Source organism: Vombatus ursinus, unplaced genomic scaffold, assembly GCF_900497805.2.
Source record: "Vombatus ursinus unplaced genomic scaffold, bare-nosed wombat genome assembly UNPS02014775.1, whole genome shotgun sequence".
NCBI classification, from domain to species: Eukaryota; Metazoa; Chordata; class Mammalia; order Diprotodontia; family Vombatidae; genus Vombatus; species Vombatus ursinus.
The window spans coordinates 11,617,702-11,631,724 of record NW_020954553.1 but is presented as its reverse complement, the minus strand read 5'-3'; the positions used below and the strand labels follow the sequence as shown (position 1 = coordinate 11,631,724).

General features: G+C 43.4%; 1 protein-coding gene across 1 annotated transcript in view; it reads right to left on the bottom strand.

Moving 5' to 3' along the window:
* Positions 1 to 9,092, bottom strand: part of INPP5B (inositol polyphosphate-5-phosphatase B) — a 72,215-nt gene extending 63,123 nt beyond the window's left edge. Inside the window, 4 exon segments of the mRNA XM_027864498.1 lie at positions 8,421 to 8,500; positions 8,798 to 8,914; positions 8,917 to 8,969; positions 8,972 to 9,092. Of these exon segments, the coding sequence (XP_027720299.1) occupies positions 8,421 to 8,500; positions 8,798 to 8,914; positions 8,917 to 8,969; positions 8,972 to 9,077 (356 nt within the window). The 5' untranslated portion in view covers positions 9,078 to 9,092.
* Positions 9,093 to 14,023: the final 4,931 nt, after the last annotated feature.

The window sequence follows — 14,023 nt, the reverse complement described above, 5'->3', positions numbered from 1 at the left end:
ACAGATGAGGAATTTAGAAAAACTTGGGAAATTATATATATATATATATATACACTAAGTAAAGATAGCAAGGGGAAAAAAAAGGAATACTATACACAATGACTACTTTAATGCAGAGAACACTAAAAAGCAGTTGAATTCTGAGTGCTGCAACAACTAATCTTGGTCCCACAGAATGGTTAATGGAATAATGGTTAAGAGGGACCCTCTCATGACTGAATTCTGCACATTGTCAGACAAGATCACTGTCTTATTTGTGTTTAACTATTTTCTTAATTACGAGGAAGGATTCAATTCTTGGGGTAGAAAAACTCATCCAGAATGATGGCTGTGGTGACCAAAGACATTGATAAGTACAGTTTTAGAATAAATAAATATGAGGCAGGGGGTTAGTGTAGATAGATCAATAGAGCAGTTTCTAATATATTTCCATCTTCCTTGGAAGAAAAGGAAAGGAAAATTAAACCTTATAGGTATCTTGGAAGAGTTGAAACTAGTGAAGTAAGTCAGAGTTTTAATTTCAGGAGAAGACATTGAGGAAAATTTGGAAGAAGAAAACTCTCTAGGTACAGATACTAGTCTAGATTCTACTTCTGTGTTAAAAGAGGAGCAAAATCAAGGATAATTAAGGAGGACATAAGCAGACCAAAAAGGATGAGATCCTGAAATAGACTCAAGAGAGAAAAGAAGAAAGTAGTTGGTAAAACAAGGCAGAGTAAGTAAGAAAAGGTAATTGCAGCAATTTGTTGTTGCTCGGTCATTTCAGTCGTGTGTGTGACTTTTGTGACTCCATTTAGGGGTTTTCTTGGCAAAGATACTAGAGTGGTTTGCCATTTCCTTCTCCAGCTCATTTTACAGATGAGGAAACTGAGGCAAACAGGGTTAAGCAAATTGAGAGAATGGATTGGTGAGTGAGGAAACTGGTGAAGAAAGGAGTTTGGTGTTAGGCTGAAAAAGGAGAGGATGTAGCTATACAGTTGTTGGTGAGCCTAAGGAAGGGAAGTTGAGTGGGTTTGCCAGATTATTAAGAGGTCATAAATCTTAACCAGGAACTTAAGGTTGAAGTATAAATGTTTGTAAGATGCTCCAAATAAAGGGATATAAACACAAGGACTGAATATCTCATCCAATATGGAGAATATTAACAAGAAATTGTGCAGTGGCTTTCACTGAGTGTGCAGCATTCATATTTCCACCAGAATCAGGTGACTTATCTGTGTCCCAAGTATACATAGGCTTATCTTGATTCTGGAGTAGGAGCTAAAAGAGCTGTGAAGAACACCTTTAAACACTCCGGGAAGTTAGGGAGAAGGAGGTGCTCTTAAAGGAAGAAAATCAAGGCTTTGAGGGGAAAAAACAGCAGTCTGAAGTGGAGGAGCAGGGATTTAATTTAATCAGTAGTTTGGAAAATAGTGTTACACAGAGGAAATCCAACAGTAAAAGCAAAGTTGGAAAGAGAGGAGGATTTGCTCTGTGTGACACTATTCTATTTTCCTATTTCCTGCTTAATCATTTCAAACTTGGCCTGCCAAAAATGAACTCATGATCTTCCTCCCAAACCCTCCTTTCTTCCCAGCTTTCCTGTTCCTGCCAAGGTCACCACTATCCTCAGGTTCTTGACTCCCCACTCACACTCATCTCACAAAGCCAGCCAATCTGTTTTTTGTTTTTCCCCAGAGGTAATTGAGGGTTGCCCAGGGTGACATAGCTAGTGTCAAGTGTCTGAGGCAGACTTGAACTCAGGTTCTCCAGATTCCAAGCCTGGTGCTCTATCCTCTGTGCCATCTAGCTGCCCCTTTAAAGCCAATCTGTTATCAGATCTCGTTTCTATCTTCTTGGCATCTCACCTGTGTGCCATCTATGCATATGCCTGTATGCCTTCTCTCCATTCACAAGCCCTTATCACCTACCACCTATTGTAACAGCTTCTAGAGTGGTCTTCCTGCCTCCCATTTCTTCCCACCCCAAACTATCTTCTACTCAGCTGCCAAAAAGATTTTCCCTAAAGTACAGATTTGACAATATCATACTCCCCCGCCCCACCATACACAGACTCCGAAAACTCTGATGGTTCCCTATTACCTTCAGGATCAAATGTAAAAGTCTATCTTTGGGGGCAGCTAGGTGGCGCAGTGGATAGAGCATCAGCCCTGGATTCAGGAGAACCTGAGTTCAAATCTGACCTCAGATACATAACTTAACTTACTAACTGTGTGACCCTGGGCAAGTAACTTAACCCCATTGACTACCCAAAAAGGAAAAAAAAAAAGCCTATCTTTGGCTTTTAAAGCTCATCATAACCTGTCTCTTCTGACTTTTCCCAGCCTTCTTACACTTCAATCCCCTTTACATACTCCGTGATCCAGTGACACTGGCCTATGTTCTGTGCCTCAAAGACACTCCATCTGCCTACTAGCTGTTCTTTGAAGAAGACACTCCATCTCTCAGTCCCCTATATCTGCCATGTTCCTCCTCCTCATCTCTGCTTCTTGGATTCCCTGGCTTCCTTCAAAATTTAGCTCACACCCCAACACATCTGCAACGTGTCTTCCCCAATCACCCCTTCCCCCTCAGCTAATGTCTTCCCTCTGAGATTCCCCCCAATTTACCCTGTACATCTTGTATGTACATAGTTATTTACAAATCATCTCTCCCACTAAAATAAAATTACGGAGGGCAGAGATAATGCTTTTAAATTTCTTTCTGTCCTCAATGTTTGGTATTTAAATGCTTGTTGATTGACTGAGAAAGGGGAGGGAAAAAAGAGAAGTACGATTAGAGTTCAAAACTGGAGTTGAAGCTCATCTTGGAGAGACTAGAGCTGGATGTCTTGAGGTGGGAGAAGCTGTTTGAAAGCCAAGGAATAAAAAAGTGGAGTCACAGAGATCATTCAGAAAGGTCAGAGGAAGAGGAAAAGAGGAGCAGTAACTGGCAATTCCCTGCTCAACAGCTCAGAGACAGCTATCTATTGAGAAGATAACAATGGTCCACTGTCTTTCCTGGGCATGATTCCAAGACGTAACAGAGAATGTCCTGAGGCTTATCAAAATGGATAGCGACTACCCACTTTTGACGATTCCAACGGATACAAATGAAAAAGTATTGCCCATGCTTATAAAGTCTTGGGCAAGAAACTAAATGTTTGTTGCAGGGCCCCAGGATGAAATTTTCTCACTGTTAACCATTTAAAGCAAGAGGTAACGAAGAAGAAAAAAATTATTTGGGGATGTGAACAGTTGGCTAAGAAGGTGATATCTGAGGACAGTATTTGTACTTCTGGACAGATTAAAATATAAAATATAAAGATATAATAAAATAATAAATATATAATAAAATATAAAGATGACAAATTCCTGGTCAGAGATGAAGTATACCTAACAGAGGTTGGTAAAAATATATTTGCTAAATGTCTTATAAATCTAAACAAAAGGGCTTTAAATTTAAAAAGATGAGGGGGTGGGGGGAGAGAGGGCTGCTGACACATATATATCCCTGAAGGAAGTAGCTACGGTGAATGAAGAAGAGTAGTTAAAACATATAATTCACAGGAAACAAAATCTAAGAGAAGACTCAGTAGTAAAACTTCATGACTTCCCATTTCTATACACAAATGCCCAGATGTTATGCAACACACAAGAGGAAACAGAAGTCCTCATGAAAGGAGGCAAACTTAACTTCAAAGATGTCACTGAGACTTGCTTGGATAAGACACATGGCCAGATCATGGCTCAAAATGGGTATATCATATACAAAAGAAACAGGAAGAAGAAAAGGTGGTGGAGTGGGACAGCATTTTATTTTAAAGAGATGTACACATGTAAGGAACTACAGGAATCAAATGGGGAAGTATGATGGAGAATATTTGTATGAATGTTAATGGAGGGAGAAACAGAAGTGATTTGTCAGTGGAGCATACTACAGACCGACTAGACAAGAAGAGGAAACAGATGGAGAGTTTGGGAAAGAAATCACAAGCCTGGAACAGAGGTATGATAGGGTAGTGATGGAGGACTTCAATAATCCAGACATCTGCGGGATATCCCTGTGTCTAACCTTCTGCCTCTCTCTCTTTCCCTCCTTTCCTCTTTCTGTCTTTCTCTGACAAAGCAGAACAGCTAACTTCTTGACTTGCCTTAGTGATAATTTATCCTTCAATAGGCAAAGGAATGAGGCAGCTAGATGGTGCAGTGGATAGAGCACTGGCCCTTAAGTCAGGAGGATCTGAGTTCAAATCCGGCCTCAGACATGTAACACTCACTAGCTATGTGACCCTGGGCAAGTCACTTAACCCCATTGCCTAGCCAAAAAAAAAAAAATAGGTGAAGGAATAAACAAGATGAAGTTCTATTCTCAATCATAGTCTCACTAACATTGAGAAACTGGTTGCTGGGGTAGAAATGAAGGTTTGCTTGGGGAGAAGTGACAAATTCCTACCAGCATTTGTGCTAGAGGAGGGAAAATCTCTTACTTTTCCAGTCTTCTTACATTTTACTCTTCTTCCACATATTCAATAATCCAGCCACACTTCTTCTCCAATGCTACATTCCATCTCCCACCTCCTATCTCCATGACTTTGCAATGACTCTCCCCCATGCCTGGAATACTCTGCCTCTTTACCTCCACCTCTTAAAATCCTGGGTTTTCTTCAAGACCCAGCTCAAATATCACTTTCTGCAGAAAGCCTTTCTCAATCTCCCCAGTAGCAACAGACTTCTCCTCTAAGGCCACCTTTCATTTAGTCTGTATGCATCTGATATATACCTAATTATTCACTCCCTCAATAGAATGTAAGCTCCTTGAGGGAAAGAACTGTTTTTGCCTTTCTTTGCATCCCTAACATTTAGTACAGTGTTTGGCACATAGTAACCCTTAATAATTGTTTGTTGATCAGTTGATTAATTGATTGAGAATCTGACATTCACACTCCATTTTGGGAAGGCAGATTTCAAAGGATTCAAGCGAAAATACAGGTTGGAGCCCATGGACTAAAATGCTACAGGGAAAGTCAGCCCAGAAAAGATGAAAGATACTCAAGAATGAAATTCTGAAGACATAAAGGAAAACAATTCCAATGATGAAGAAAAGTGGGATTTGTTTGAAGAGACCAATGTCAATGCACAGGGAACTCACTAACCAACTTAGATTTTGAAAATAAATATGCAGAAGATAGAATCGAGTCCATGTAACAATGGACACATATAAAAGTATGGCATGGTCCTGCAAAAACAGTGTCAGAAGTGATAGAGCTTAAGATGAGTTGAAGCTAGCAAAGGAAGTTAAGGACAGAAAAGAGATGGTTGCCTTTTAAAGCTATACTGAAAGAAAAAGGAGGATCAAAGAAGGGATAGGACCTTGGCCTGGGGTGGATGGGACAATGGTAACTAACAACAGAGAGAAGGCAGGGCTGCTCAGTTTTCATTTTGCTTCTGTTTTCTCTGAATACCTCTTTTTGGGAGGTTGTGTCACTAGATATGACCCAACAAAGAATGGCTTAATAGAATTGATGCCCACGATAAATAAGGAAACAGCAAAAGAGCACCTGTCTGTCCTTGATGAACTCAGGTCACCTGGTCCTCTACCACTTAAAGAAATGACAGGTGTGATTGCTGAGCTATTTATTATTGGCAATAATACTTGAAAGGCCATAGAAAATGGGAGGGGCACCGTGAGATTGGAGAAAAATTCATTGTCCCAGTTTTCAAAAGAAGAGGAAGAGAACAGTCTGTGGTCAGTCAGGCAACCAACATTTATTAAGTGCCTACTATGTACCACAGACTATACTAAGCACTCTCGATTGCTAACAAAGGCAAAAACACTGCTCCAGAGAAGCTCACAGTCTCATAGGTGAACCAGTGAACTTAATGTCAATTCCTGGGAAAATTTTAGAATGGATCATTAAAGAGAATGTAGGTGAACAGCCAGAAAGAGAATTGGTGATTACAAAGACCACATATTACTAATTAAGCTCATTTCCCTTTTTGAAAGGCTTACTAAAGAAAGAGATTCCCCCACCCCGACCCTTGGAGATCTTGGAGCACAGAGGCTAGATGACCATTTTTGGACATGTGATTATGGGAGATTCCTTTAAACTCTGATCTGGCCACCGAAGTCCTTTCCAATACTCAAATTTTGTGAGTCTGACCCTCACCTCAAAATCTCTAGGTTACCATGGGAAAGTCATTTAATTGCTCATGGCCTCAGTTTCCTCATCTGCAAAAGGGGAATAAAGAATACTTGCACAACCTATCTCACAGGTTGCTATGAAGAAAGCACAAAGCCAACTTAAAGTGCTGTACAAATGTGAGTTATTATTACTGTGGTCTTTTGAGTAAGGAGAAAGTGTGTCCAACTGAAGGAATCAGGGAAGGCTTCATTGAAGACGCAGCACCTGAGCTGAGACATAAAGCTAAGTCTTCTGAAAGGTGGAGGTGCATATGTATGTGCTGGGGCTTAGGAACATTGTCAGGCTGCCCAAACATGGGAGATCCCTCTCAGCTCAAAGAGATCTCCCCCTCCTTGAAGCTCTCCAGTCATTCTCTTGGGACACTTATCATACTCTACTTTTTGCTGGAGTCGTCTGTGTCCTTGTCTAATCTCCCTAATAGACAGGTAAGCTCTTTGAAGGGCATGAACAGTGTTTTGTTTCATCTTTGTATCTCCAGGGTTCATTCATAATAGATGCTTACTTATTGAACTGAATTGTTCTATTCTATTCACAAATACATGTCACAGGCAGGACATGAACCCAAATCTTCCTGAATTCCATCCTGCTTTCTCCCCTGCTGATGCTCCCTTGGGACCATCAGACAGACCCCTGAGATCATGCCTCGACTGACTTAATCCACTAAACTTTAGAACCACTGCCCTAGGGCCACATTGTGCCTGAGTTAGTGACTGCAAACGTAAGGGTTCACTATATCTAGCCATCCCCAGGCCCCAGACCTTACTGACTATCCCATGTGACTATCCATCCCGGCAACTCCTTGCCCTCTGCCCTGCTGGGGCAAGTATCCCTCCCCTCCCCTTTTCATCCATTGCTTCTGGGATATGTGTGTCAGCTGATTCCCGGCTGGTTCCACTCATCATTCCTGTGACTTTCCAAATCAAAGCACCCTCCCTGGCTACCACTTCCTATACGTGTTGTCTCCTTCTACTAGAAAGTAAACTCCTAGAGAGCTTTTCAATTTGTATCACCAGCACTAGACACAGAGCAAACACTTCATAAAGGATATTTCTTCATGCATTCCTGGCACCAATTCAATTCAGTTGGCTTACTTCCCTTATACAAAGGCACCCTGCTGTAATGGGTACAGGGCCAGCGCTGAGTTCAGTCCTTCCTATGACATATATTTGTACTAGCTGTAGTACTATATGCAAATTCCTTACTCTGTCAGTGCCCCAGGCAACTCTCTAATACTATATCAGAACACAGCGGCTGAACTACAACAGCAGAGGACACTTTCACACAGGAAGTTCCCCACATTAATAAAAATCACAGAAATGGGCCAATTTTTTTTCTCTACATGACTGCAAGCTCTGTGAGGATGAGGGCTGCATCTTCCTCCTTAACTCTCTTTCCTAGGGGCAGCTAGGTGGCACAGTGGATAGAGCACCGGCCCTGAAGTCAGGAGGACCTGAGTTCAAATTCGGCCTCAGACCACACACATGACACTTACTAGCTGTATGACCTTGGGTAAGTCACTTAACCCCAATGGCCTTAAAAAAAAAATCTCCCTCCACACTAAACACAGAGCTTTATGCATGTTGTTATTGTTCAGTCCTGTCCCTCTCTTCAAGACCCCATTTGGGGTTTTCTTGGTAAAGATACTGGAGTGGTTTGCCATTTCCTTCTGCTCATTTTACAGATGAGGAACTGAGGCAGACAGGGTGAAGTGATTTGACCAGGGTCACATAGTAAGTGTCTGAGGCTGCATTTGAACTCAGGAAGATGTCTTGCTGACTTCAGGCTCTGCACCACCTAGCTTTGCCTTACACACAGCTGGTGTGTTGAATTATATTGGGTCACTGAACTTTGACCCAATCAATCTAAGCAACACAGTTCCCTGTGTTGTGTTGGGGGGATGGAAGCAAAAGGAGACATAGCCCTAGCCCTCTACTAGTTCTGAGGTCTACCTAGAGAGACCAAATCAACACCAGTGCCACAGTTAGAGCTCCAAGTTAATTAAATGGTGTGCCAGGGAAAAGCAGGAGGCAGCTGCTAAAATGCAACAACTCTGAGAACAGGAGACCCAAGACTTGGGTTTAATTTCTAGCTCTTCCACTCACTAGCTCAGGAACCTTGGATAGGTCCCTTCCCTTTACCGCACCTCAGTTTCCTCATCTGTAAAATGAAAGGACTGGAATAGATGAACTTTAAGGTCCCTTCCACTTTGCCATGGTGTCATTCTGAGCTCACTTACGCATACTCCGGGCCACATCGGACCAAGCCCAAGAGGCGGCTTTGTAGACTATCCCCAGCACACACTACACCCTGTACCGCCTGCCGCCCAAGGTCAAGGAAAATAGGAGGGAAGAAGAGAAGGAAGGAAGGGATGTCTTTCAACTAGGCTCACTCCACCCTGATCTTCCCCGCCTCTCCCTTACCTACCCAGCAGGGGTACGGGAGCAGTGAGGCAGCAATAGAAATGGGACCAGGTTCTGCAGGAATGGGACCAGGACAAGGAGAAAACTTTTTGTGTCCCTAAGAGCCCCTCACCACCCTGGGCACCAGTAGAGCTCCCTTCCTCATTTTCCCCTCCCCCGCCCTCCAAGAGCCTGACGTACAAGGGAAGGATACAATAATGCAGTGTTCACCCTGGGCCAGGGTCTCCTGAATGGCCCCAGATTGGTCCATTCTGGCAGCTGCGGCTGGACCCAGAGACGCACAGCTGGGAGCCTGGGAGAGGGCGCGCTGCAGACGTCCTTAGGTCCAGGCGGGATAACTGAATAGATGTCGGAGGGGATGGTTGGAGTCCCGGGCCCCGAAGGGCTGAGAGAGGCGAGAGGAGAACGAGGGAGGATGAGAAGAGAGGGCAAAGGACGAGAGGTTTTAGGGGATTGGAGTGGGGTGGGAGCATAGTCCAGCCCCGCTACTCTTCCCCAATCTCCACCACTCGTTCCCGGGGCGGGTGTCCAGCCGGGTTGCATCAGCCGGAGGAGGGGACAGGAGGGGACGAAGTGTCCTGTAGCGACAGACAAGTGAATAGGGAGAAGGATACCCCACCCAAGCTACAGATCCGTAGCCTCCGACCCCACCCTTGTTAGTCTGCCCACCCGGACTCCAGCCCGGTCCTGCAGCTTATTGCTTAGCCTGCTAGAGCACGCCGCTATCAACCTGCCTGCCTACCTCTGGGGATGTCACTGCCTGCTGAGTGCTGGGGACAACGGAGAGCCTGGGGACTGCGGGACAGCGCCAGCTCACTACACCTCCCGGCAGGCTCCACGCAGCTGCCCGCGGGCCAGCGGGCCAAGGGGCCAAATGGCCTACAAGTCCCAGCCTGCACTGCGCCTGTCCCTACACGACCCGGCTATTTAACCCCTTAAGCATCTCCGCAGTCTTGAAGCGTCCTTACCAGACCAGACAGCCCCTGCAAGATCATTGAAAACCACCACGGACTCCAGGCCATTTAGCACCCCTATCTCCCTACCCTTCACCCCGCACTCCATACATATGCAAATACACAAAACCCCAGCGCAAGCAGGAGGTCTGAATCTTGGCGTGCAAATGGTGTCATACTAAGTAGAACTCAATTCAACAATCCTTGGTAAACCTCTCTAAGTGGATCTTCGGATTTAGAGCTGAGCAAGACTTCAGAGCTGGAAGGGACCTTAGAGGTCATCTAATCCCCCCCCCCCCCCCATTTTACAGGTGAGGAAACTGAGGACCAGATAGCTTAAGTGACTTGTAGGTTATCTTGCAGGTAATATGTGAGGAATCCACATCCTGTTTCTCCAAATCCAGCACTCTGCCCATTATAACACACTATTAGGTCACAGAGTCTGACACTTTCACTATAACTCAATCCTAGAGAGAGCTTAGAGCAGTAAGAGGAAAAATAACCTGTCCAGGGTCACACAGCTGCTATGTGTCAAAGTCAGAACTTAAGTTTAAATCCTGGTTTCAAAACTGTAATCACCAGTCCTGACCTATATCTTGCCACTATACACAGATGGCTCCAGAGGAGAAAGTGAGGCTGGTGACTTTGCACAGCCCTCCCTTACTTAAATCCAATTCACTTGCATCCCATGGCATCACCTCCCTGATGTCATGGTCCCCTTCCAGGACAACAACTAAGCCATGAAGGCTCTCAGAACTACAAAGACAAAATGATGACACTACTACTACTACTACTACTACTACTACTACTACTACTACTACTACCACCACTACTACTACTACATCACTAGCATTTATATTGCTCTTTAAGGTTTACAAAGTTCTTTACAAATATTATCTGATCAGATCTCACAACAAACCTGGGAGGTAGGTGCTCTTATTATTTCCTACTTTACAGAGAAGAAAACTGAGGCAGAAAGAGGTTAAAAGATTTGCCTAGGGTCATGCAGCTAGTAAATGTCTGAGGCTGAATTTGACCTCAGGTCAATTTCTGGTCCTGTTTCCCCTGCACCTTTCTTGAGGGATAGTGAAGGAAGGATATCTCTCCACCACCCAGATACATCTGATGGCACCTTACACATGGAAGAGGTGGACATACTTGCAGTGGCATAAAAGAAAGGTGCCCAAAAGTACACTTTCCCAGCTCAAGAGACTATAGCAGCTGAGGCAATGAATGCTCCTGAAGGAGATCATGGCAGAACCAGAGGGGATTGCTCAAAGAGGGGAGTTCACGGACAATGTTACCGAACCTAAACCTTGCTGTGAAGAGGTGGAGAATTCCCTGGGCAGAGAGATCCCAGAATCTAGCCTTCTAGTAGAAAAGGGAGATTTCATAGGCAGTGCCAGGCTTGGGGTTTGTCTTGTGGTTAACTCTGGGTTTGAGAGTTTGAAAATTTTATCATCAGCCCTTCTAGAGAGGAAGTTTCATAAAAAGAATTGCCTCTTGGGAGGATTGCTCATATAATTCTTGTACAGTGTCCTTGGAAAACAAAACAATAAGTAGTGGAGGAGGGTAGGGGAAGCAAAGGATACTTTTCCAGCCCCTACTAGGAATTATTCAGATAATGTAAGTCTGACGGAAAGAGGATTGCTTCTTTAATCACCTCTGCAGTGTGTTGACTTTCTGGAGTGATACTATGAATTTTGGGGACACTGTAGTAGCTTGTGGGAGAGACTCATTAGAATGACAAAGGCTGCCTCAAATGGAGTTCACAGAGTCAATTAATGGTAAGGTGGATGGAGCACTGGCCCTGGAGTCAGGAAGACCTGATTTCAAATCCAGATGCAGACACTAGCTAACTGTGTGACCCTGGGCACCTGTGTTTGCCTCAGTTTCCTCAACTGTAAAATGGGGACAATAGCATACCTACCTTACAGTGTTGTTGTGAGGATCAAATGAGATATTTGTAGAACAGCACTTAGTGCAATTCCTGGCACCTAGTAGGTACTTTATAAATGCTTAATTTCCATTTCCTCTCTCTTCTCAAGCCTATTTCCCTTTCAAGGGGAGCATATGAGCTGCTTGAATATTTTTATGGGCTTCTACACATGTTCCTGGATGCCTGTGAATCTTTTTCATCTTTTACATTTTCTTATGAGGTGAAATAAAGCTTGACCCATGGCCAAGTTAGGTGGCACAGTGGATAGAGCTCTGGGCTTGAAATCAGTAAGACTCATGTTCATGAGTTCAAATCTGGCCTCAAAGACTTACTAGCTGTGTGACTCTGGGCAAGTCACTTAACTCTGTCTGCCTCAGTTTCCTCATCTGTCAAATGAGCTGGAGAAGGAAATGGCAAGCCACTCCAGTATCTCTACCAAGAAAATCTCAAATGGGGTCATAACTAAACAACGACAATAGAGTTGGACGCTACTTAGATGACTCAACAACATACCTAACACATTACCACCTTGACTGTTTACACAGGAGCTGGGGATGTTATTACCCATGTTTGGAGAAATTTAGACATGAAATATACTTGAGCTTTATCATGGAGATTTCCCTGAATTAAATGTCAGAGTTGCAGGGTGGTAGAATAATAATAATTCAAAGAGAGAAGGATACTCTGAGGGATAAGTCCTTAGGATTGGTCCTGGCCAGTGTAAGCCCAACCTCTTGAGGAGCAGTAATGAGTGTGACTCTGAGCTTACATTTAGATTTGGGAGTCATTTGCATAGAGATGATTAGACCATTGGGGGAGAGAACATAAGGATAGAAGAAAAGTGGGTGGAAGATAGAGCCTTAGGGTACACTCATGCTAAGGGACAGTTGGAAGGAATCTTAGAGACCCTCTAGTTGACCTTAAGGAGACTTACCCACACTTAATAAGACTCAGAGCTAGGACACAAACCCAAGCCTTTTGAGTGTGATAGGAAGAAGAATGAAACTGGGGGGGGGCAATAAGAGATAGATAATGGGTCTTGGAATCAAGAAGACCTGGGTTCAGTCTGGCTAATCTTTGACACATACTAGCCGTGTGACCTTGGGGAAGTCACAACCTTTTAGTGTCCCATACAACTTTCCAAAATTATGAAGGGGAATCCTGATATTGTGGAAAAAGTACTGAATTTGGAGTCAAAGGTCTAGGTTCAAATCCTATTTCACAACTTACAACCTGTGTGATGTTAAGTAAGTTATTTAACCTTTTACAGCCTCAATTCCCTTATCAATAAAATGAGAGGATTGAACTGGATGGTTTCTAAGGTTCCTCCTGGCTCTAAATATAGAATTCTAAGATCTTAAGTTAAAATGAGCTGCCAAAATATTGGTGACATGAGTTTCCACACCAAGTATTCCCCTACACTGATGATCTCTGTACCCATCACAGACAAACAAAATGTGGGACAGTAATATTGGCCTAAGAGCCAGGGGGCCTGAGCAGTAGTCCCCTGCTCAGCTTCTGACCTTAAACAAGTCTCTTCTGGGCTTCAATTTCCCCATTTGTAACAATGAGGAAGTTAAGCTAGAGGAGGCTACATGATACAATAGAGAAAAACTCCCAGGATTGGGAGTTGGAGAACCTGGGTTAAAATCTGGGCTCTGCCATTTGCTTCCCATGTGACAAATTATTTAATTGCTCAGGGCCTCAATATCTTGACTTATAAAATGAGAGAGTTGGACTAAATGATCTGTAAGGTCTGTAAATTGGTGTAAATCACTTAGAATCTTCCAGTTTCAAGGTTCTACGATTCTAAGCAAATATTTGTGATGTGAAGAACCCTGATTTCCACCCCCCAAAAAATGTAAATGGGTAGTGTGGTATAAAGACCATCAGACTCAATGTTAGAAGAGTGTCACTTACTAGCTGTGAGGCCCTGAAACAAATATCTTCCTTTCCACAGGCCTCAGTATCCCCACTTGTAAAATGAAGGCTTCCAGGTCTCTGTCCCCTTAGACAATCCATGTTCTAAGGTACCTTAGAGCTTTAAATTCTTTGTTCAAAGTTCCCTTTGCTATAATAGTCTAAGTCTCTTCCAACTTCAATTCCAAGCATTCCATTCGCAAGCATTTTTAAGTGCCAAGCACCATGCTAGGCACTGGAGATACAAGGATAAAGTGAAAGCCACAGCTGTCAAAGAGTTTAGATTCTATCAGGAGAAGTAATACATACACGAATAAATTCATAATATACAAATATATAAATATGAGGTAAATTTTTTAGGGGGGAGTCAATCTATCTGCCTACCTATCAATCTATCTATCTATCTTTGTAGTTGTTCTTCAATCCAGAATAACTCTTCATGACCCTATTTGGGGTTTTCTAGGCAAAGATACTGGAATGGTTTGCTATTTCCTTCTCCAGCTCATTTTACAGATGAGGAAACTGAGACAGACAGGATTAAGTGACTTGCTTAGGGTCACACAGCTAGCAAGTGTCTGAAACCAGACTTGAACTCAGGAAGATGAGT